Source organism: Coregonus lavaretus, assembly GCF_964263955.1.
Source record: "Coregonus lavaretus genome assembly, chromosome: 18".
Classification (NCBI taxonomy): Eukaryota; Metazoa; Chordata; class Actinopteri; order Salmoniformes; family Salmonidae; genus Coregonus; species Coregonus lavaretus.
The window spans coordinates 2,203,654-2,229,007 of NC_140005.1; the positions used below are offsets into that span (position 1 = coordinate 2,203,654).

The 25,354-nt window shown below is 49.2% G+C and overlaps 1 protein-coding gene across 1 annotated transcript in view; it reads right to left on the minus strand.

Annotated features, from left to right (window-relative positions):
* Positions 1-954: 954 nt before the first annotated feature.
* The window catches only part of LOC311145277 (uncharacterized protein), a gene marked incomplete at its 3' end in the record, with an annotated part of 32,765 nt that continues 8,365 nt past the window's right edge, over positions 955-25,354 (minus strand). The window contains exons 6-15 of the mRNA XM_084181511.1: positions 22,401-22,442; positions 19,791-20,990; positions 16,982-17,161; positions 16,800-16,854; positions 16,440-16,530; positions 6,398-6,539; positions 5,708-5,812; positions 4,156-4,246; positions 3,771-3,936; positions 955-1,033 (exon numbers count right to left, since the gene is read on the minus strand). Coding sequence (XP_084037637.1) covers positions 955-1,033; positions 3,771-3,936; positions 4,156-4,246; positions 5,708-5,812; positions 6,398-6,539; positions 16,440-16,530; positions 16,800-16,854; positions 16,982-17,161; positions 19,791-20,990; positions 22,401-22,442 — 2,151 coding nt within the window. The remainder of the gene's footprint in view (positions 1,034-3,770; positions 3,937-4,155; positions 4,247-5,707; positions 5,813-6,397; positions 6,540-16,439; positions 16,531-16,799; positions 16,855-16,981; positions 17,162-19,790; positions 20,991-22,400; positions 22,443-25,354) is intronic.

Here is a 25,354-nt window from a genome sequence, read left to right on the forward strand (position 1 = left end):
GGAGAGGAGGAGGAGCCAGGAGAAGGAGACAGGTGAGGAGGAGACAGGAGGAAGAGCCATGAGAGGAGGAGACAGGTGAGGAGGAGATGGAAGAGACAGGAGGAGGAGCCATGAGAGGAGGAAGAGGAGACAGGAGGAGGAGCCAGGAGGAGAGGAGGAGGAGACAGGAGAGGAGGAGGAGGAGACAGGAGAAGGAGGACAGGAGGCAGAGGAGACAGGAGGAGGAGACAGGAGGAGACAGGAGGAGGAGGAGACAGGAGAGGAGGAGACAGGAGGCAGAGGAGAGGAGGCAGAGGAGGAGATGAGGCGGAGGAGACAGGAGGAGGAGGAGACAGGAGGCACAGGAGTCAGAGGAGACAGGAGGCAGAGGAGACAGGAGGCAGAGGAGGAGATGAGGCGGAGGAGACAGGAGGAGGAGACAGGAGGAGGAGGAGACAGGAGAGGAGGAGGAGACAGGAGGAGGAGGAGGAGACAGGAGGAGGAGGAGACAGGAGGCGGAGGAGAGGAGGCAGAGGAGGAGATGAGGCAGAGGAGACAGGAGGAGACAGGAGAGGAGGAGGTGGAGACAGGTGAAGGAAGAGGAGGAGACAGTGGAAGGAAGAGGAGGAGACAGGGGAAGGAAGAGGAGGAGACAGGGGAAGGAAGAGGAGGAGACAGGGGAAGGAAGAGGAGGAGGAGACAGGTGAAGGAGGAGGAGAGAGGAGGATATAGGTTAAGGAGGAGGAGAGAGGAGGAGGAGACAGGAGAGGAGGAGGAGACAGGAGGAGCGGAGAGGAGGAGGAGACAGGAGGAGCGGAGAGGAGGAGGAGACAGGAGGAGCGGAGAGGAGGAGGAGACAGGAGGAGAGGAGGAGGAGCGGAGAGGAGGAGGAGACAGGAGGAGAGGAGAGGAGAGAAAGAGGAGAGGAGAAGAGGAGACAGGAGAAGGAGGAAACAGGAGGAGAAGAATGTTACTCTACCTGCTGAAGAGACTGTGTAGCATGGGTTGTGTTGTGTTGGGCCCCAAGCAGCCAACATATACAGGAAAGAGATCGCTGTGGAGAGAGAAACATCTTCAGTGGCAGACAAAGTCAGATGAAAAGTAATCTGAACAGTAGTATAAAAACACACAGATATCAGACTGTCCCAAATGGCACCCGATCCCCTCTATGGTGCACTAAGTAGTACCTTATATAGGTGATAGGGTGCTATTATAGACACAGCCCTAGACTCTTACTGTATGATAGTCATGCTAGAAGTACGGGGCTCTACAGTGTAACCGTTCAAACAGGGCTCTACGGTGTAACCGTTCAAACGGGGCTCTACGGTGTAACCGTTCAAACGGGGCTCTACAGTGTAACCGTTCAAACGGGGCTCTACGGTGTAACCGTTCAAACGGGGCTCTACGGTGTAACCGTTCAAACAGGGCTCTACGGTGTAACCGTTCAAACGGGGCTCTACGGTGTAACCGTTCAAACGGGGCTCTACGGTGTAACCGTTCAAACGGGGCTCTACGGTGTAACCGTTCAAACGGGGCTCTACGGTGTAACCGTTCAAACGGGGCTCTACGGTGTAACCGTTCAAACGGGGCTCTACGGTGTAACCGTTCAAACGGGGCTCTACGGTGTAACCGTTCAAACGGGGCTCTACGGTGTAACCGTTCAAACGGGGCTCTGCGGTGTAACCGTTCAAACTGGGCTCTACGGTGTAACCGTTCAAACGGGGCTCTACGGTGTAACCGTTCAAACGGGGCTCTACGGTGTAACCGTTCAAACGGGGCTCTACGGTGTAACCGTTCAAACGGGGCTCTACGGTGTAACCGTTCAAACGGGGCTCTACGGTGTAACCGTTCAAACGGGGCTCTACGGTGTAACCGTTCAAACGGGGCTCTACGGTGTAACCGTTCAAACGGGGCTCTACGGTGTAACCGTTCAAACGGGGCTCTACGGTGTAACCGTTCAAACGGGGCTCTACGGTGTAACCGTTCAAACGGGGCTCTACGGTGTAACCGTTCAAACGGGGCTCTACGGTGTAACCGTTCAAACGGGGCTCTACAGTGTAACCGTTCAAACGGGGCTCTACGGTGTAACCGTTCAAACGGGGCTCTACAGTGTAACCGTTCAAACGGGGCTCTACGGTGTAACCGTTCAAACGGGGCTCTACGGTGTAACCGTTCAAACAGGGCTCTACGTTGTAACCGTTCAAACGGGGCTCTACAGTGTAACCGTTCAAACGGGGCTCTACAGTGTAACCGTTCAAACGGGGCTCTACAGTGTAACCGTTCAAACGGGGCTATACGGTATAACCGTTCAAACGGGGCTCTACAGTGTAACCGTTCAAACGGGGCTCTACAGTGTAACCGTTCAAACGGGGCTCTACAGTGTAACCGTTCAAACAGGGCTCTACGGTGTAACCGTTCAAACGGGGCTCTACGGTGTAACCGTTCAAACGGGGCTCTACAGTGTAACCGTTCAAACGGGGCTCTACGGTGTAACCGTTCAAACGGGGCTCTACAGTGTAACCGTTCAAACGGGGCTCTACGGTGTAACCGTTCAAACGGGGCTCTACAGTGTAACCGTTCAAACGGGGCTCTACGGTGTAACCGTTCAAACGGGGCTCTACGGTGTAACCGTTCAAACGGGGCTCTACGGTGTAACCGTTCAAACGGGGCTCTACGGTGTAACCGTTCAAACGGGGCTCTACAGTGTAACCGTTCAAACGGGGCTATACGGTATAACCGTTCAAACGGGGCTCTACATTTACATTTACATTTTAGTTATTTAGCAGACGCTCTTTTCCAGAGCGACTTACAGGAGCAATTAGGGTTAAGTGCCTTGCTCAAGGGCACATCGACAGTTTTTTCACCTAGTCGGCTCTACAGTGTAACCGTTCAAACGGGGCTCTACGGTGTAACCGTTCAAACGGGGCTCTACAGTGTAACCGTTCAAACGGGGCTCTACAGTGTAACCGTTCAAACGGGGCTCTACAGTGTAACCGTTCAAACGGGGCTCTACAGTGTAACCGTTCAAACGGGGCTCTACAGTGTAACCGTTCAAACAGGGCTCTACGGTGTAACCGTTCAAACGGGGCTATACGGTGTAACCGTTCAAACGGGGCTCTACGGTGTAACCGTTCAAACGGGGCTCTACGGTGTAACCGTTCAAACGGGGCTCTACGGTGTAACCGTTCAAACGGGGCTCTACAGTGTAACCGTTCAAACTAATCACATAAAAAACTAATCACATAAAAAAACTACAAATCCCATAGTTATCCCACCTGGTGCAGCAACAGTGCCTGGGGGGCTGTGCGCACTGTGAGGGAAGCACTGAAAGATTAATTTTTAGAAGCACACAGGCCTAGAAGTCAATTTACCTGACAGTCTGCTGAAGTGTGATTGTCATTGTGTTCCTTGGCTATTTACATTGTGTTGTTCACACACTAGGTTGTTTTTCAATGTTAGTTTGATCTTGCTCAACTGTTGGCGAAGAGACTGACATATGTCTGAGTCCTACCATTACCACGGTAACCTCCCGCCCTTAAAGGGCCAGCTGAACATTTTCCTTTCACCTAAGTGACTCAAATATTTGGGGGTACATTGTGCTTGATTGAGCATGGAACACTCCAAAAAACCTTATTCATTAAATTTTCATTTCTTATCATAAAAACACTCTTCATCAACTTATTTCATTGTGCTCCTAAATGTCTGTGTGTTGCTACATTTTTCAACTTAGGAACTTCTGCTTCATGTAAACAGTTTCAGGGTAAGAGCACTAAGGTAATGATACATCTCACCTTCTGCTTCCTCCCGGTGCAACGTGATATACAGGGCCTGGGGTAGGGGATCTGGGTTTAGGTCTGGTTTGGAGGAGAGGTTTAGGCCTGGGTCCCACTCCCTCCCATGTCTCACTGTCCTCTGCTGAAGTGGCAGCCGCAGAAAAGTCATTACTAACATATTCATCTATGGGGAGGGAGACACAGAGAGAGAGAGACCGAGAGAGAGAACCGTTATAATACCAGATATTCAAAAGGTGTTATATCTTTATGAATTGGGGGACATTAACAATAGCCTGAGTGCCAGATCAGTTTGTGTCGTTGTGACAATGCATCGCCACTTGGCATGTTGGCAAGACATCAAACGGATGTGGGACTCAGGCTATCGTTAAGTCTAGTTGTTTACCTTCGATACCAGACAGGACATCAACCGCCTTCTCAAAGTCTCCGTGGGCAATCAGCGCATTACAGCTCTGCTCACGGTTAAATCCCATTTCCTACGATAAAACACCCATCACACATTAGTCAACTAGTAGGTGCACAAGCGTGCACACACACACACACGCACACACACACACACACACACACACAGAGATATTTCTACGCATAAATGACACCCTTTGGCAGGTAATGGAAGATATGCTGCACTACAGAAAGCATTATAAACTGGACTAGATGTCGACAGAATGAATTCAGAGGGCTGAGAAACAACTGGACTAGATGTTGACAGAATGAATTCAGAGGGAGGAGAAACAACTGGACTAGATGTTGACAGAATGAATTCAGAGGAGCTGAGAAACAACTGGACTAGATGTTGACAGAATGAATTCAGAGGGCTGAGAAACAACTGGACTAGATGTTGACAGAATGAATTCAGAGGGCTGAGAAACAACTGGACTAGATGTTGACAGAATGAATTCAGAGGGCTGAGAAACAACTGGACTAGATGTTGACAGAATGAATTCAGAGGGCTGAGAAACAACTGGACTAGATGTTGACAGAATGAATTCAGAGGGGCTGAGAAACAACTGGACTAGATGTTGACAGAATGAATTCAGAGGGCTGAGAATCAACTGGACTAGATGTTGACAGAATGAATTCAGAGGGGCTGAGAAACAACTGGACTAGATGTTGACAGAATGAATTCAGAGGGCTGAGAAACAACTGGACTAGATGTTGACAGAATGAATTCAGAGGGAGGAGAAACAACTGGACTAGATGTTGACAGAATGAATTCAGAGGGGCTGAGAAACAACTGGACTAGATGTTGACAGAATGAATTCAGAGGGCTGAGAAACAACTGGACTAGATGTTGACAGAATGAATTCAGAGGGCTGAGAAACAACTGGACTAGATGTCGACAGAATGAATTCAGAGGGCTGAGAAACAACTGGACTAGATGTCGACAGAATGAATTCAGAGGGCTGAGAAACAACTGGACTAGATGTTGACAGAATGAATTCAGAGGGGCTGAGAAACAACTGGACTAGATGTTGACAGAATGAATTCAGAGGGCTGAGAAACAACTGGACTAGATGTTGACAGAATGAATTCAGAGGGCTGAGAAACAACTGGACTAGATGTCGACAGAATGAATTCAGAGGGCTGAGAAACAACTGGACTAGATGTCGACAGAATGAATTCAGAGGGCTGAGAAACAACTGGACTAGATGTTGACAGAATGAATTCAGAGGGCTGAGAAACAACTGGACTAGATGTTGACAGAATGAATTCAGAGGGCTGAGAAACAACTGGACTAGATGTTGACAGAATGAATTCAGAGGGCTGAGAAACAACTGGACTAGATGTTGACAGAATGAATTCAGAGGGCTGAGAAACAACTGGACTAGATGTTGACAGAATGAATTCAGAGGGAGGAGAAACAACTGGACTAGATGTTGACAGAATGAATTCAGAGGGAGGAGAAACAAGGTTTTCGCCTGTGCTTCCGTACATACCATCAGCTGCATGATCTGAACATTCATCAACTCCTGAGCAGCATCTGAACACGAACCGTCCTGCTTTAATACCTCCTTATAGGTCTGGCATGCCTCAAAGTACCTCTGGGGGGAGGAGAGGAGTGGGGGGATTTAATACCTCCTTATAGGTCTGGCATGCCTCAAAGTACCTCTGGGGGGAGGAGAGGAGTGGGGGGATTTAATACCTCCTTATAGGTCTGGCATGCCTCAAGGGGTAAGGGTAGGGAGAGAGGGGGAGGGAGAGAGCGAGGGGAAGGAGAGAGAGGTAGGGTGACCGAGGGGTAGGGGGAGAGGGTGGACAGACCCAGGGGAGAGGGTGGACAGACCCAGGGGAGAGGGTGGACAGACCCAGGGGAGAGGGTGGACAGACCCAGGGGAGAGGGTGGACAGACCCAGGGGAGAGGGTGGACACAGAGGGTGGACAGACCCAGGGGAGAGGGTGGACAGACCCAGGGGAGAGGGTGGACAGACAGAGGGGAGAGGGTGGACAGACCCAGGGGAGAGGGTGGACAGACCCAGGGGAGAGGGTGGACACAGAGGGTGGACAGACCCAGGGGAGAGGGTGGACACAGAGGGTGGCAGCACATGCTTGACAAACATTACACAAAGAGTGGAGCTAAAATCCTAAAGTTGAATTGCATAAAGTATTATTATCATAATGTTGTGTACCTTGAGTCCAGACAGAGCCTTCCCCTTCCTGTATAGTCCTTTAATCCAGCCAGGCTCCATGGAGAGGGCCAGCTCAGCATCACACAAGGCCCTATCATACTGCTGCATCTTCTCATAGCAAAATGACCGGTTCCCAAACAGCCTACAACAGGACATCAGGGCTGTATTCAGAAAGGGTCTTAGAGTAGCCGGGCTGATCCAAGAGCCTGCTAAACAGTAGTGCACTATACAGTGAATAGGGTGCCACTTCAGAAAAGAGTTGTGTTGTCACCATAACAGAACTTCACTCACGATACAAGGCCAAGTATCACGATACCGAGTAGTATCGCGACTGTTCCCTTTCTCCAAACTATGCGGATCTGCTACAAAAAAAACCCGCCAATGATATTCACACTACTCAATATACAGGGATGCAAACTGGTGAGGGCCCAAAAAGGAGACGCTTTTTTTTTTGTTGCTTTGAAACATGCAAAAAAAAATCCCTGATAGGGGGAAATGCAGGTTTTAACTAATTAAACAATGAAGAATATGATCTACATGATCAGTCCCTGTGTGTAAAATAAAAAGTGGTTAATGTGAACCAAACTCACAGCTAAAAAAAATATAAAGAAATCAATCCAATGTTATTTGTTGGCTAGACTTTTCTGCAAATTACACTCCAAGTATTGAGAAAAACCAATCCAGTAATATTGCAGTTAGCCATGACAGCCTTTATAATAGAACGCCTATGACCCCACACACACCTAAATATTGCACTTGGGAAAATGAAACAAACAGGCATTCTATTTTTGCTCTATTTTAGTGACCACTATAGTAGACATCGATCAAGTGCACAAGACTACATGTGTGCGAAAATAACGTTCACCTGAGTAAAAAAATAATCATCCCCCCTCACTCACACACACAAGTGTTACTGCAATGTTCTACAATGTGCCAGCAGAGCACGAGACCATTTGTTGGCATAACTGATCTCTTTCAGGCAGAGTACACCTGGCATACCCCTTTCAGGCAGAGTACACCTGGCATACCCCTTTCAGAGAGTACACCTGGCATACCCCTTTCAGGCAGAGTACACCTGGCATACCCCTTTCAGAGAGTACACCTGGCATACCCCTTTCAGAGAGTACACCTGGCATACCCCTTTCAGAGAGTACACCTGGCATACCCCTTTCAGAGAGTACACCTGGCATACCCCTTTCAGAGAGTACACCTGGCATACCCCTTTCAGGCAGAGTACACCTGGCATACCCCTTTCAGAGAGTACACCTGGCATACCCCTTTCAGAGAGTACACCTGGCATACCCCTTTCAGGCAGAGTACACCTGGCATACCCCTTTCAGAGAGTACACCTGGCATACCCCTTTCAGAGAGTACACCTGGCATACCCCTTTCAGAGAGTACACCTGGCATACCCCTTTCAGAGAGTACACCTGGCATACCCCTTTCAGAGAGTACACCTGGCATACCCCTTTTTATCCACTGTATTGAAAAAGTGAGAAAGAGGGAACGTGTGTGGTGTTCCTTTCACCTCTATAGTGGCATCCATCTTAAACCAGGCCCACCTCTATAGTGGCATACAGCTTAAAATAGGCCCACCTCTATAGTGGCATCCATCTTAAACCAGGCCCACCTCTATAGTGGCATCCATCTTAAACCAGGCCCACCTCTATAGTGGCATCCAGCTTAAAATAGGCCCACCTCTATAGTGGCATCCATCTTAAACCAGGCCCACCTCTATAGTGGCATCCAGCTTAAAATAGGCCCACCTCTATAGTGGCATCCAGCTTAAAATAGGCCCACCTCTATAGTGGCATCCATCTTAAACCAGGCCCACCTCTATAGTGGCATCCAGCTTAAAATAGGCCCAGCTCTATAGTGGCATCCAGCTTAAACCAGGCCCACCTCTATAGTGGCATCCATCTTAAACCAGGCCCACCTCTATAGTGGCATCCAGCTTAAAATAGGCCCACCTCTATAGTGGCATCCATCTTAAACCAGGCCCACCTCTATAGTGGCATCCAGCTTAAAATAGGCCCACCTCTATAGTGGCATCCAGCTTAAAATAGGCCCACCTCTATAGTGGCATCCATCTTAAACCAGGCCCACCTCTATAGTGGCATCCAGCTTAAAATAGGCCCAGCTCTATAGTGGCATCCATCTTAAACCAGGCCCACCTCTATAGTGGCATCCAGCTTAAACCAGGCCCACCTCTATAGTGGCATCCAGCTTAAAACAGGCCCACCTCTATAGTGGCATCCATCTTAAACCAGGCCCACCTCTATAGTGGCATCCAGCTTAAACCAGGCCCACCTCTATAGTGGCATCCAGCTTAAAACAGGCCCACCTCTATAGTGGCATCCATCTTAAACCAGGCCCACCTCTATAGTGGCATCCATCTTAAAACAGGCCCACCTCTATAGTGGCATCCAGCTTAAAACAGGCCCACCTCTATAGTGGCATCCAGCTTAAACCAGGCCCACCTCTATAGTGGCATCCAGCTTAAACCAGGCCCACCTCTATAGTGGCATCCAGCTTAAAACAGGCCCACCTCTATAGTGGCATCCATCTTAAAACAGGCCCACCTCTATAGTGGCATCCATCTTAAAACAGGCCCACCTCTATAGTGGCATCCAGCTTAAAATAGGCCCACCTCTATAGTGGCATCCATCTTAAAACAGGCCCACCTCTATAGTGGCATCCATCTTAAAACAGGCCCACCTCTATAGTGGCATCCAGCTTAAAACAGGCCCACCTCTATAGTGGCATCCATCTTAAAACAGGCCCACCTCTATAGTGGCATCCAGCTTAAACCAGGCCCAGCTCTATAGTGGCATCCATCTTAAACCAGGCCCACCTCTATAGTGGCATCCAGCTTAAACCAGGCCCACCTCTATAGTGGCATCCATCTTAAACCAGGCCCACCTCTATAGTGGCATCCAGCTTAAACCAGGCCCACCTCTATAGTGGCATCCAGCTTAAACCAGGCCCACCTCTATAGTGGCATCCAGCTTAAACCAGGCCCACCTCTATAGTGGCATCCAGCTTAAACCAGGCCCACCTCTATAGTGGCATCCAGCTTAAACCAGGCCCAGCTCTATAGTGGCATCCATCTTAAACCAGGCCCAGCTCTATAGTGGCATCCAGCTTAAACCAGGCCCACCTCTATAGTGGCATCCAGCTTAAACCAGGCCCAGCTCTATAGTGGCATCCAGCTTAAAACAGGCCCACCTCTATAGTGGCATCCAGCTTAAACCAGGCCCAGCTCTATAGTGGCATCCATCTTAAACCAGGCCCAGCTCTATAGTGGCATCCAGCTTAAAATAGGCCCACCTCTATAGTGGCATCCAGCTTAAACCAGGCCCACCTCTATAGTGGCATCCATCTTAAAACAGGCCCGGCTACAGCTACACTTCATCCCTGAATCCACCACTTGTTTAACAAGCAACGCCTCATTTTCACCTAATTCTCTCATTCTGAAAATTAACCACATACTGTAGAGGGAAAACGTTAGCTCACAGATAACTAGGTAACGAAATAACTACTAACTAGTTAACATTTCACACAGATTGCCAGGGTCCAGTATGCAACTAACGCGTTATAACGTGAGGAACGGTAAGGAGTAGTATACCAGTTAATACTATAGCGAATTGGTTGGGTTACTAACATTAGCTCATCTGATGTAACGTTAGCTGTCTTGACTATTAGCCAGCTAATTTTCACACCATAAACTCAATTATTTTGATCAGTTGAGCAACGTTAGCGAACTTAACATTTCTCTGGCTAGCTAAAGGAGAATTCGATGGAGCTAGCAAGACTCTTAACAACGCTAACAACACTTGTCCCACCACGACACTTTTTCCCTCACCTCAAACTTTCCAAATGCCAGGTTGTTTTTCGGTTCCAGCTCATGAAGTACGCATCATCATCATCCCCCGTTACCGTTCAGGGGGACGCGTTGCTGTAACTGACAAACTGCCTTTCTAGCGCGCGCTGACGCTGTAACTAGGGTGTGGGCTGTCTCTTCAGTCGCGCGCTGACGCTGTAACTAGGGAGTGGGTTGTCTCTTCAGTCGCGCGCTGACGCTGTAACTAGGGTGTGGGCTGTCTCTTCAGTCGCGCGCTGACGCTGTAACTAGGGTGTGGGCTGTCTCTTCAGTCGCGCGCTGACGCTGTAACTAGGGAGTGGGTTGTCTCTTCAGTCGCGCGCTGACGCTGTAACTAGGGAGTGGGCTGTCTCTTCAGTCGCGCGCTGACGCTGTAACTAGGGAGTGGGTTGTCTCTTCAGTCACGCGCTGACGCTGTAACTAGGGAGTGGGTTGTCTCTTCAGTCGCGCGCTGACGCTGTAACTAGGGAGTGGGTTGTCTCTTCAGTCGCGCGCTGACGCTGTAACTAGGGAGTGGGTTGTCTCTTCAGTCGCGCGCTGACGCTGTAACTAGGGAGTAGGTTGTCTCTTCAGTCGCGCGCTGACGCTGTAACTAGGGAGTGGGTTGTCTCTTCAGTCGCGCGCTGACGCTGTAACTAAGGAGTGGGTAGTCTCTTCAGTCGCGCGCTGACGCTGTAACTAGGGAGTGGGTTGTCTCTTCAGTCGCGCGCTGACGCTGTAACTAGGGAGTGGGTTGTCTCTTCAGTCGCGCGCTGACGCTGTAACTAGGGAGTGGGCTGTCTCTTCAGTCGCGCGCTGACGCTGTAACTAGGGAGTGGGTTGTCTCTTCAGTCGCGCGCTGACGCTGTAACTAGGGAGTAGGTTGTCTCTTCAGTCGCGCGCTGACGCTGTAACTAGGGAGTGGGTTGTCTCTTCAGTCGCGCGCTGACGCTGTAACTAGGGAGTGGGTTGTCTCTTCAGTCGCGAGCTGACGCTGTAACTAGGGAGTGGGTTGTCTCTTCAGTCGCGCGCTGACGCTGTAACTAGGGAGTGGGTTGTCTCTTCAGTCGCGCGCTGACGCTGTAACTAGGGAGTGGGTTGTCTCTTCAGTCGCGCGCTGACGCTGTAACTAGGGAGTGGGTTGTCTCTTCAGTCGCGCGCTGACGCTGTAACTAGGGAGTGGGTTGTCTCTTCAGTCGCGCGCTGACGCTGTAACTAGGGAGTGGGTTGTCTCTTCAGTCGCGAGCTGACGCTGTAACTAGGGTGTGGGTTGTCTCTTCAGTCGCGCGCTGACGCTGTAACTAGGGAGTGGGTTGTCTCTTCAGTCGCGCGCTGACGCTGTAACTAGGGAGTGGGTTGTCTCTTCAGTCGCGCGCTGCATTCTGTTGCTATGTGAACGATTGGCTGAGCCTTACTTACAGCCAGTACTGCTCCAAACGCGCATCACTTTTTTCCTTCACTCTGCGGTCCAACTCATCCCAAACCATCTCAATTGGGTTGAGGTCGGGGGATTGTGGAGGCCAGGTCATCTGATGCAGCACTCCATCACTCTCCTTCTTGGTCAAATAGCCCTTACACAGCCTGGAGGTGTGTTGGGTCATGATAGTTCCACTAAGCCCAAACCAGATGGGATGGCGTATCGCTGCAGAATGCTGTGGTAGCCATACTGGTTAAGTGTGCCTTGAATTCTAAATAAATCACAGACAGTGTCACCAGCAAAGCACCCCCACACCATCACACCTCCTCCTCCATGCTTCACGGTGGGAACCACACATGCAGAGATCATCCGTTCACCTACTCTGCGTCTCACAAAGACATGGCGGTTGGAACCAAAAATATCAAATTTGGACTCATCAAACCAAAGGACAGATTTCAACCGGTCTAATGTCCATAGCACGTGTTTCTTGGCCTAAGCAAGTCTTATTTTTATTGGTGTCCTTTAGTAGTGGTTACGTTGCAGCAATTCAACCATGAAGGCCTGATTCACGCAGTCCCCTCTGAACAGTTGATGTTGAGATGTGTCTCTTACTTGAACTCTGTGATGCATTTATTTGGGCTGCAATCTGATTGCCTGACCTTCATGTCTTAAAGTAATGATGGACTGTCGTTTCTCTTTGCTTATTTCAGCTGTTCTTGCCATAATATGGACTTGGTCTTTTACCAAATAGGGCTATCTTCTGTATACCCCCCCCTCTACCTTGTCACAACACAACTGATTGGCTCAAACTCATTAAGGAGGAAAGAAATTCCACAAATTAACTTTTAACAAGGCACACCTGTTAATTGCATTTCATGAAGCTGGTTCAGAGAATGCTAAGCGTGTGCAAAGCTGTCATCAAGGCAAAGGGTGGCTACTTTGAAGAATCTCAAATATAAAATAAATTTTTGATTTAACACTTTTTTGCTTACTACATGATTGCATGTGTGTTATTTCATAGTTTTGATGTCTTCACTATTATTCTACAATGTAGAAAATAGTCAAAATAAAGATAAACCCTGGAATGAGTAGGTGTGTCCAGACTTTTGACTGGTACTGTATGTATATTGCACCTTGTGTATTCTATTGACCCGCCGGCCTACAAAAGGGGGGCCACTGTCAAATTACAGGTTGTTAGCTAGCTAGCTAGGTAGGTAACATGACTGAACAATGTTGTTTGTTATCAAACCAATAATTAGCGGCCCGGAATTCGCTTAAAACTGCCCGCGACATGGTTTGTGAAATTATATCAAATGCGCGTGAATCAGCACTAAAATGGAAAAAGGTAGTTGGCTAGAGACATGCCGTTTTCTGTGTTGTAAAGCTGCGAGCATGCCTGTCGCGAAGCTGTGCACAATTTCCCCCTCTCTGGCACTCAGAGACTGCATGACAGCGAAACACGCAAAGCCTCAGACTGGCATGTGCTTTTGGTTCTAACAAGCGATGAAATTATACAATGTATCAAATCAAATCACATTGTATTTGTCAAATGCGCCGAATACAACAGGTGTAGACCTTACAGTGAAATGCTTACTTACAAGCCCTTAACCAACAATGCAGTTAAGAAAAATAAGTGTTAAGTAAAAAATAAAAGCTGTAAAATAACAGTAGAGAGGCTATATACAGGGGGTACCGGTTAGTTGATAATTGAGGTAATATGTACATGTAGGTAGAGTTAAAGTGACTATGCATAGATAATAAACAGAGAGTAGCAGCAGCGTAAAAGAGGGGTTGGTGTGGGATGGGGGGGACAATGCAAATAGTCTGGGTAGCCATGATTAGCTGTTCAGGAGTCTTATGGCTTGGGGATATAAGCTGTTAAGAAGCCTTTTGGACCTAGACTTGGCGCTCCGGTACCGCTTGCCGTGCGGTAGCAGAGAGAACAGTCTATGACTAGGGTGGCTGGAGTCTTTGACAATTTTTAGGGCCTTCCTCTGACACTGCCTGTTTTAGAGGTCCTGGATGGCAGGAAGCTTGGCCCTAGTGATGTACTGGGCCGTACGCACTACCCTCTGTGGTGCCTTGCGGTCGGAGGCCAAGCAGTTGCCATACCAGGCGGTGATGCAACCAGTCAGGATGCTCTCGATGGTGCAGCTGTAGAACTTTTTGAGGATCTGAGGACCCATGCCAAATCTTTTCAGTCTCCTGAGGGGGAATAGGCTTTGTCGTGCCCTCTTCACGACTGTCTTGGTGTGTTTGGACCATGATAGTTTGTTGGTGATGTGGACACCAAGGAACTTGAAGCTCTCAACCTGCTCCACTACAGCCCCGTCGATGAGAATGGGGGCGTGCTCGGTCCTTCTTTTCCTGTAGTCCACAATCATCTCTTTTGTCTTGATCACGTTGAGGGAGAGGTTATTATCCTGGCACCACACGGCCAGGTCTCTGACCTCCTCCCTATAGGCTGTCTCATCGTTGTCGGTGATCAGGCCTACCACTGTTGTGTCGTCAGCAAACTTAATGATGGTGTTGGAGTCGTACCTGGCCATGCAGTCATGGGTGAACAGGGAGTACAGGAGGGGACTGAGCACGCACCCCTGAGGGGCCCCCGTGTTGAGGATCAGCGTGGCAGATGTGTTGTTACCTACCCTTACCACCTGGAGGCGGCCCATCAGGAAGTCCAGGATCCAGTTGCAGAGGGAGGTGTTTAGTCCCAGGGTCCTTTGCTTAGTGATGAGCTTTGAGGGCACTATGGTGTTGAACGCTGAGCAGTCGTCAATGAATTGCATTCTCACGTTGGTGTTCCTTTTGTCCAGGTGGGAAAGGGCAGTGTGGAGTGCAATTGAGATTGCATCATCTGTGGATCTGTTGGGGCAGTATGCAAATTGGAGTGTGTCTAGGGTTTCTGGGATAATTGTGTTGATGTGAGCTATGACCAGCCTTTCAAAGCACTTCATGGCTACAGATGTGAGTGCTACGGGTCTGTAGTCATATAGGCAGGTTATCTGTTTGATAAAATGTGGCCCTGTGGCCTTGTGAATGTTGACCCGTTTAAAGGTCTTACTCACATCGGCGACGGAGAGTTTGATCACACAGTCGTCCGGAACAGCTGATGCTCTCATGCATGCTTCAGTGTTGCTTGCCTCGAAGCGAGCCTAGAAGTAATTTAGCTTGTCTGGTAGGCTCGTGTCACTGGGCAGCTCGCAGATGTGCTTCCCTTTGTAGTCTGTAATAGTTTGCAAGCCCTGCCACATCCAACGAGCGTCGGAGCCGGTGTAGTACGATTCAATCTTAGTCCTGTATTGACTCTTTGCCTGTTTGATGGTTCGTCGGAGGGCATAGCGGGATTTATTATAAGCTTCCGGGTTAGAGTCCCGCTCCTTGAAAGCGGCAGCTCTACCCTTTAGCTCAGTGCAGATGTTGCCTGTAATCCATGGCTTCTGGTTGGGGTATGTACGTACAGCCACTGTGGGGACGACGTCATCGATGCACTTATTGATGAAGCCAGTGACTGATGTGGTGTACTCCTCAATGCTATCTGAAGAATCCCGGAACATGTTCCAGTCTGTGCTAGCAAAACAGTCCTGTAGCTTAGCATCTGCGTCATCTGACCACTTCTTGTCGGGTGTCTGAAGTAAATCCTTCGCGTCCAACTCGTTGAAGAAAAAATCTTTGTCCAGTACGAGGTGAGTAATCGCTGTCCTGATATCCCGAAGCTCTTTTCGGTCATAAGAGACGGTGGCAGAAACATTACGTACAGAATAAGTTACAAATAACGCGAAAAAACACACAATAGCACAATTGGTTAGGAGCCCATAAAACGGCAGCCATCATGTCCGGTGCCATTATTCAGTTGGTTAGGAGCCCATAAAACGGCAGCCATCATGTCCGGTGCCATTATTCAGTTGGTTAGGAGCCCATAAAACGGCAGCCATCATGTCCGGTGCCATTATGTACATATCAACTTTGGTCGCGCTGCTCCAATCAGATGCCTCATCAGGGACTGCATCCCCGCTTGATATCAAAGATACATTCTATATTAGATCTTAAAAATAGATGGAGAAGTATAGATGAACAGGAAGAGCCGACGGAGAAGCAGGAGTGAGGGCTGGTAGGAGATGTGAGGGCTGGTAGGAGATGTGAGGGCTGGTAGGGGATGTGAGGGCTGGTAGGAGATGTGAGGGCTGGTAGGAGATGTGAGGGCTGGTAGGAGATGTGAGGGCTGGTAGGAGATGTGAGGGCTGGTAGGAGATGTGAGGGCTGGTAGGAGATGTGAGGGCTGGTAGGAGATGTGAGGGCTGGTAGGAGATGTGAGGGCTGGTAGGGGATGTGAGGGCTGGTAGGGGATGTGAGGGCTGGTAGGGGATGTGAGGGCTGGTAGGAGATGTGAGGGCTGGTAGGGGATGTGAGGGCTGATATGCGCATGAAAGTGAAGTTGACATTATTGGACCTAGCGCATACAAGAGAAATACTAGATGCTGTTGCCCGAAAATAGAACTGAATTAAACTGTCTTTATAAACATTTTAAACCAGGCAGCAGCGGGGTTTTTAAACCTGTAGAGAAGAAAGGTGGTAGCATCATGTGAAACGGTATTCAAAAATATTTTTTATCATAAGTATTATGACATTTTGGTACCGTGATATTACCATGGTACCGGTATATCATGGGGCACTCCTATATAGGGAATAGGGTGGCATTTTGGATGCAGTCCATAGCATACATAAGCCGAGTGCCAGCCGGTGTCATTGACGTTGATACTCACTTAAATTCTGTAGGATTGTGTTTAATAGCGTCAGTGAAATACTTGACTGCCATTTCCAACTGGCCACAGGCTGCGAACTGGTTTCCTATGACTGGGGAGAAGAGAAAGACTGTTAAAAGCATGCCCCCTTGTGGTTTAAATAAGTACTGGAAATAAACCCACCGAAGTGGAGTGCTTTGATTTGATGTTTTCGATCAGTAAGAGCTCGTCTGTGTCCCAAATGGCACTATTCCCTCTGTAGTGCAGTGCTGTTGACCAAAGACCAAAATGGGCCCTGGTGCACTACACAGGGTACAGCTCGGCATTTGGGACACACCGTAGTGATCGACATTTTACCGGTATGAATGGAATAGGACTTACGGGCGAGCTCTGTGCTTCTTTTAACAATATCATCAACATTGGCCTCCGCCTTTTTCTATTGGGAGGCATGGTGTCAGTTAGTACATCACAGTGCAGGAGGTCTACGGCATTACACTGCAGACAGACATGTAGTACACGCTTCATCATAAATCATCAAGTTTGTTTAATTCTTTCAAAATCACCTCCTTTTTCCTGACAATAACCTCCCGCTGTTCCTCCAGCTCTTCCTCCTCCTGCCGTTCCACAGCTGGCTCATGAGGCTTCTGGATAATCGTTTTCTTCTCTGGTTTGGGGTTCTGTTGTGGTTGTCGTTTAGCAATACAAGAAGCCGTAGAGATGAAGCAGCTACTCATATCCAACTCCTGTATGGAGACAGATCCAAGATGGAGGAGCAGTTACACACTAGAAGCAGCTACTCATATCCAACTGCTGTATGGAGACAGATCCAAGATGGAGGAGCAGTTACACACTAGAAGCAGCTACTCATATCCAACTGCTGTATGGAGACAGATCCAAGATGGAGGAGCAGTTACACACTAGAAGCAGCTACTCATATCCAACTGCTGTATGGAGACAGATCCAAGATGGAGGAGCAGTTACACACTAGAAGCAGCTACTCATATCCAACTGCTGTATGGAGACAGATCCAAGATGGAGGAGCGGTTACACACTAGAAGCAGCTACTCATATCCAACTGCTGTATGGAGACAGATCCAAGATGGAGGAGCAGTTACACACTAGAAGCAGCTACTCATATCCAACTGCTGTATGGAGACAGATCCAAGATGGAGTAACTAGTAGACAGACGGTTCAAACGCACGTCAGGAACGTACTGCTCTAAGGGGAATTTAATTTGATGGAACTATTAGATGCAATTTTCTAAGTGAAATTACAGTTATATAGAATTGTGAAGAATTGAACAAATACACAGAGTTGTATGAGCTGGTTACTTCCTTTCAGAGCGTTAATGACATATCAGAGCGTCACAACATGCGTTAATGAGTTTCCGTGCACTCCTCTTACCGTGACCACATCTGTGGAGGACAATTCAAACACTAAACAGCTGATTACTATAAAGCACAGAAGCAGAATCTATAGAAAGGGACTTGGAACCTCTTACCCTGGCAATTTGACTGGTAAACGCAAGAGTACAGTCCATAAAGCTCTCAGTCTACCCATTATGCCATCATTGACTTGAATGGGGAGGCCCGTTCAATAGATTATATTTCTATGACTATAGCTACCTTCACTATAAGCAGGGTGCACTGTACAATTAAAATGCAGTGAGGGAAAAAAGTATTTGATCCCCTGCTGATTTTGTACGTTTGCCCACTGACAAAGACATGATCAGTCTATAATTTTAATGGTAGGTTTATTTGAACAGTGAGAGACAGAATAACAACAAAAAAAATCCAGAAAGACGCGTCAAAAATGTTATAAATTGATTTGCATTTTAATGAGGGAAATAAGTATTTGACCCCCTCTCAATCAGAAAGATTTCTGGCTCTCAGGTGTCTTTTATATAGGTAACGAGCTGAGATTAGGAGCACACTGTTAAAGGGAGTGCTCCTAATCTCAGTTTGTTACCTGTATAAAAGACACCTGTCCACAGAAGCAATCAATCAATCAGATTCTCCACCATGGCCAAGACCAAAGAGCTCTCCAAGGATGTCAGGGACAAGATTGTAGACCTACACAAGGCTGGAATGGGCTACAAGACCATCGCCAAGCAGCTTGGTGAGAAGGTGACAACAGTTGGTGCGATTATTCGCAAATGGAAGAAACACAAAATAACTGTCAATCTCCCTTGGCCTGGGGCTCCATGCAAGATCTCACCTCGTGGAGTTGCAATGATCATGAGAACGGTGAGGAATCAGCCCAGAACTACACGGGAGGATCTTGTCAATGATCTCAAGGCAGCTGGGACCATAGTCACCAAGAAAACAATTGGTAACACACTACTCTGTGAAGGACTGAAATCCTGCAGTGCCCGCAAGGTCCCCCTGCTCAAGAAAGCACATATACAGGGCCGTCTGAAGTTTGCCAATGAACATCTGAATGATTCAGAGGAGAACTGGGTGAAAGTGTTGTGGTCAGATGAGACCAAAATTGAGCTCTTTGGCATCAATTCAACTCGCCGTGTTTGGAGGAGGAGGAATGCTGCCTATGACCCCAAGAACACCATCCCCACTGTCAAACATGGAGGTGGAAACATTATGCTTTGGGGGTGTATTTCTGCTAAGGGGACAGGACAACTTCACCGCATCAAAGGAACGATGGACGGGGTCATGTACCGTCAAATCTTGGGTGAGAACCTCCTTCCCTCAGCCAGGGCATTGAAAATGGGTCGTGGATGGGTACTCCAGCATGACAATGACCCAAAACACACGGCCAAGGCAACAAAGGAGTGGCTCGAGAAGAAGCACATTAAGGTCCTGGAGTGGCCTAGCCAGTCTCCAGACCTTAATCCCATAGAAAATCTGTGGAGGGAGCTGAAGGTTCGAGTTGCCAAACGTCAGCCCCGAAACCTTAATGACTTGGAGAAGATCTGCAAAGAGGAATGGGACCAAATCCCTCCTGAGATGTGTGCAAACCTGGTGGCCAACTACAAGAAACGTCTGACCTCTGTGATTGCCAACAAGGGTTTTGCCACCAAGTACTAAGTCATGTTTTGCAGAGGGGTCAAATACTTACTTCCCTCATTAAAATGCAAATCAATTTATAACATTTTTGACATGTGTTTTTCTGGAGTTTTTTGTTGTTATTCTGTCTCTCACTGTTCAAATAAACCTACCATTAAAATTATAGACTGATCATGTCTTTGTCAGTGGGCAAACGTACAAAATCAGCAGGGGATCGAATACTTTTTTCCCTCACTGTACAGGAGCTAAACAATCAAACCTCTTGCCTCCCTGGCTAAGCCCTAGTCGCTCACCTCCTCCTGGTGCCTGGCTAACCTCTTGCCTCCCTGGCTAAGCCCTAGTCGCTCACCTCCTGGTGCTCATTACTGCTACCACAGTTCTCCTCCAAAGGAGGAGGTGAATCCTGCGCCTCCTGCTGCCTGCTGCCACCAGGTCCCAGACCAAGGCTCTCCTCCGTAAACTTCTTCTCCTCCCGCTCTCTTTCAATGTTTATATCACCTCCCTGATTCTCTGAGCGGCTGGACCTCCCTGGCCCTGGCCCCTGATTCTCTGAGGGGATGGACCTCCCTGGCCCTGGCCTCTGATTCTCTGAGCGGTTGGACCTCCCTGGCCCTGGCCCCTGATTCTCTGAGCGGCTGGACCTCCCTGGCCCTGGCCCCTGATTCTCTGAGGGGATGGACCTCCCTGGCCCTGGCCCCTGATTCTCTGAGCGGATGGACCTCCCTGGCCCTGGCCTCTGATTCTCTGAGGGGATGGACCTCCCTGGCCCTGGCCTCTGATTCTCTGAGCGGCTGGACCTCCCTGGCCCTGGCCGCTGATTCTCTGAGGGGATGGACCTCCCTGGCCCTGGCCCCTGATTCTCTGAGCGGATGGACCTCCCTGGCCCTGGCCTCTGATTCTCTGAGGGGATGGACCTCCCTGGCCCTGGCCTCTGATTCTCTGAGCGGCTGGACCTCCCTGGCCCCTGATTCTCTGAGGGAATGGACCTCCCTGGCCCCTGATTCTCTGAGGGGATAGACCTCCCTGGCCCTGGCCCCTGATTCTCTGAGGGGCTGGACCTCCCTGGCCCCTGATTCTCTGAGCGGCTGGACCTCCCTGGCCCCTGATTCTCTGAGGGGCTGGACCTCCCTGGCCCCTGATTCTCTGAGGGGATGGACCTGCCTGGCCCCTGATTCTCTGAGGGGATGGACCTCCCTGGCCCTGGCCCCTGATTCTCTGAGCGGCTGGACCTCCCTGGCCCTGGCCCCTGATTCTCTGAGGGGCTGGACCTCCCTGGCCCTGGCCCCTGATTCTCTGAGGGGATGGACCTCCCTGGCCCTGGCCCCTGATTCTCTGAGCGGCTGGACCTCCCTGGCCCTGGCCCCTGATTCTCTGAGCGGCTGGACCTCCCTGGCCCTGGCCCCTGATTCTCTGAGGGGCTGGACCTCCCTGGCCCCTGATTCTCTGAGGGGCTGGACCTCCCTGGCCCTGGCTCCTGATTCTCTGAGGGGCTGGACCTCCCTGGCCCTGGCTCCTGATTCTCTGAGGGGCTGGACCTCCCTGGCTCCTCCTAGAGGCAAATAAGGCAAATATGTTCAGTGTACAAATGCATATACAAGATAACAGGGGCTGCATCCGAAAAAGGACCCCATTCACTATAAAGTGCACTACTTTTGGCCAGGGCCCTATAGCGCACTATATAGGGAATAGGGTGCCATTTGGAATACACTAATTTCCCTGCATTCGGTAAGTATTCAGACCTCTGCTTTTTCCACATTTCGTTACATTACGGAGACTTATTCTAAAATGGATTAAATTGTTTTTTCCCCCCTCATCGATCTACACACAATACCCCATAATGACAAAGCAAAAACAGGTCTTTAGAAATGTTTTGCTAATTTATTAAATAAATAAAAAACTCCCAGTCCCTGCCGCTGAAAAACATCCCACAGCATGATGCTGCCACCACCATGCTTCACCGTGGAGATGGTGCCAGGTTTCCTCCAGACGTGACGCTTGGCATTCAGGCCAAAGAGTTCAATCTTGGTTTCATCAGACCAGAGAATCTTGTTTCTCATGGTCTGAGAGTCCTTTAGGTGTCTTTTGGCAAACTCCAAGCGGGCTGTCATGTGCCTTTTACTGAGGAGTGGCTTCCGTCTGGCCACTACCATAAAGTCCTGATTGGTGGAATGCTGCAGAGATGGTTGTCCTTCTGGAAGGTTCTCCACAGAGGAACTCTGGAGCTCTGTCAGAGTGACCATCGGGTTCTTGGTCACCTCCCTGACCAAGGCCCTTCTCCCCCGATTGCTCAGTTTAGCCGGGCGGCCAGTCTTGGTGGTTCCAAACTTCTTCCATTTAAGAATGATGGAGGCCACTGTGTTCTTGGGGACCTTCAATGCTGCAGACATTTTTTGGTTCCCTTCCCCAGATCTGTGCTTCGACACGATCCTGTCTCAGTGCTCTACAGCAATTCCTTCGGCCTCATGGCTTGTTTTTTACTCTGACATGCACTGTCAACTGTGGGGCCTTTCCAAATCATGTCCAATCAATTGAATTTACCACAGGTGGACTCCAATCAAGTTGTAGAAACATCTCAAGGATGATCAATGGAAACAGGAAGCCCCTGAGCTCAATTTCGAGTCTCATAGCAAAGGGTCTGAATACTTATGTAAATAAGGTATGTTTTTTATTTTTAATATACATTTGCAAAAACGTCTAAAAAGCTGTTTTCGCTTTGTCATTATGGGGTATTACGTGTAGATTGATGAAGAACATTTTTTATTAAATCCATTTTAGAATAAGGCTGTAACGTAACAAAATGTGTAGAAAGTCAACGGGTCTGAATACTTTCCGAATGAACTGTATTATATTTCCCTATAATAGCGCACTCCTTTTGACCAGAGCCCAATGGGCTACATTAGGAAATAGGGCGTCAAGCCCAGACTTTATACAAGTGGTGAAAGTGGAACATAAAACTTACAGGCTCCTTTTCTTTCCCTGCACGTTTCCTCTCCTTCTGTCGCTGTGGGGGGGGGGGGGGGGGGGGGGGGGTAAGAACAGAGAGAAATACCTGCATTAGAACAACAGGTGGTTTCCCCTGGAGGGCGAAGAGCATGTGTACCAAATGCCACCCTTTTCTCTATACACACACACTATGGGCATGAGGCCAAAAATTCAACACTTCATAGGGAATAGGATGTAATTTGGGATGAAACACATGATTACTGCTTGACCCTGTTTGGCTACTGCTGTCACCACACACAGACGGTGCAGTAGGATCGGGGAGGATTTTCATATCGTCATACCGTCCTTCTCTCATATACATTATTACCCCTTAGGGGGCACCAACAAAACACTAAAAAGCCTATTGGGTATCTATTGCCAGAACACTAATGAAATTAGCACAAGTAACAGTTGAAATGAAGAACGCGATCTGCTTTATCGCCGAACGTATTGCACAAGTTGACAGCAGGTATTCATTTAAAAAGTGGCTACAAATATTTAAAATGTATTGAAAAACTTAAAATAAATAGTTTAAAACAGCATTGAAAAAAGCATCATGTGGTTATTTCCAAATACCGCCCAAGCCTACAATACAGACAGAGACAATACAGACAGGACAGGACAGACAGGACAGGACAGACAGGACAGGACAGACAGGACAGGACAGACAGAGACAGACAGGACAGGACAGACAGGACAGGACAGACAGGACAGGACAGACAGAGACAGACAGGACAGGACAGAGACAGACAGGACAGGACAGACAGGACAGGACAGACAGAGACAGACAGGACAGGACAGACAGAGACAATACAGACAGGACAGGACAGACAGAGACAGGACAGACAGGACAGGACAGACAGAGACAGACAGAGACAGACAGGACAGGACAGACAGGACAGACAGAGACAATACAGACAGGACAGGACAGACAGAGACAGGACAGACAGGACAGACAGGACAGGACAGACAGGACAGACAGGACAGACAGGACAAGACAGGACAGACAGGACAGGACAGACAGGACAGGACAGACAGGACAGGACAGACAGGACAGGACAGACAGGACAGGACAGGACAGACAGGACAGACAGGACAGGACAAGACAGAGACAGGACAGACAGGACAGACAGAGACAGGACAGACAGGACAGAGACAGGACAGGACAGGACAGACAGGACAGAGACAGGACAGACAGGACAGGCAGGACAGACAGGACAGACAGGACAAGACAGGACAGACAGAGACAGGACAGACAGGACAGAGACAGGACAGAGACAGGACAGGACAGACAGAGACAAGACAGACAGGACAGGACAGCCCATCACTACAGACTAGGATTAACATGGTAACTGGGATCATCCCTGGAACACTTTATATTTCCTGAAAAGAATAGAACTGACAAGACCCGGGAAATCAAACCTTTTCCCCATGTTTCAGGCCCTCACTCAGGCCCTCACCCTAACCCTCACTCAGGCCCTAACCCTAACCCTCACTCAGGCCCTCACTCAGGCCCTAACCCTAACCCTCACTCAGGCCCTAACCCTAACCCTCACTCAGGCCCTAACCCTAACCCTCACTCAGGCCCTAACCCTAACCCTCACTCAGGCCCTAACCCTAACCCTCACTCAGGCCCTGACTCAGGCCCTAACCCTAACCCTCACTCAGGCCCTAACCCTAACCCTCACTCAGCCCTCACTCAGGCCCTAACCCTAACCCTCACTCAGCCCTCACTCAGGCCCTAACCCTAACCCTCACTCAGCCCTCACTCAGGCCCTAACCCTAACCCTCACTCAGGCCCTAACCCTAACCCTCACTCAGGCCCTGACTCAGGCCCTAACCCTAACCCTCACTCAGGCCCTAACCCTAACCCTAACCCTAACTCAGCCCTCACTCAGGCCCTCACTCAGGCCCTAACCCTAACCCTCACTCAGACCCTCACTCAGCCCTCACTCAGGCCCTAACCCTAACCCTCACTCAGGCCCTGACTCAGGCCCTAACCCTAACCCTCACTCAGGCCCTGACTCAGGCCCTAACCCTAACCCTCACTCAGGCCCTGACTCAGGCCCTAACCCTAACCCTCACTCAGGCCCTGACTCAGGCCCTAACCCTAACCCTCACTCAGGCCCTGACTCAGGCCCTCACCATGCGTAGTATCAAACAGGTTGTCCATGAAGCCTTTAGCCTGTAAACAACAGCAAATCAGCTCCAAGTGATTTTAATTTTGGAAATCTGTTCCAAAGTACAGCAGTATGTGGACACTCCTTCAAATTAGTGGATTCGGCTAATCCAGCCACACCCGTTGCTGACAGGTGTATAAAATCGAGCACACAGCCATGCAATCTCCATAGACAAACATTGGCAGTAGAATGGCCCGTACTGAAGAGCTCAATGACTTTCAACGTGGCACCGTCATAGGATGCCACCTTCCCAACAAGTCAGTTCATCAAATTTCTGCCCTGCTAGAGCTGCCCCGGTCAACTGTAAGTGCTGTTATTGTGAAGTGGAAACGTCTAGGAGCAACAACGGCTCAGCTGCGAAGTGGTAGGCCACACAAGCTCACAGAACCGGACCTCTGAGTGCTGAAGCGTGTAAGAATCGTCTGCCCTCGGTTGCAACACTCACTACCGAGTTCCAAACTGCCTCTGGAAGCAACGTCAGCACAAGAACTGTTCGTCTGGAGCTTCATGAAATGGGTTTCCATGGCCGAGCAGCCGCACACAAGCCTAAGATCACCATGCGCAATGCCAAGTGTGGGCTGGAGTGGTGTAAAGCTCGCCACCATTGGACTCTGGAGCAGTGGAAACGCGTTCTCTGGAGTGATGAATCAAGCTTCACCATCTGACAGTCCGATGGACGAATCTGGGTTTGGCGGATGCCAGGAGAACGCTACCTTCCCAAATGCATAGTGCCAACTGTAAAGTTTGGTGG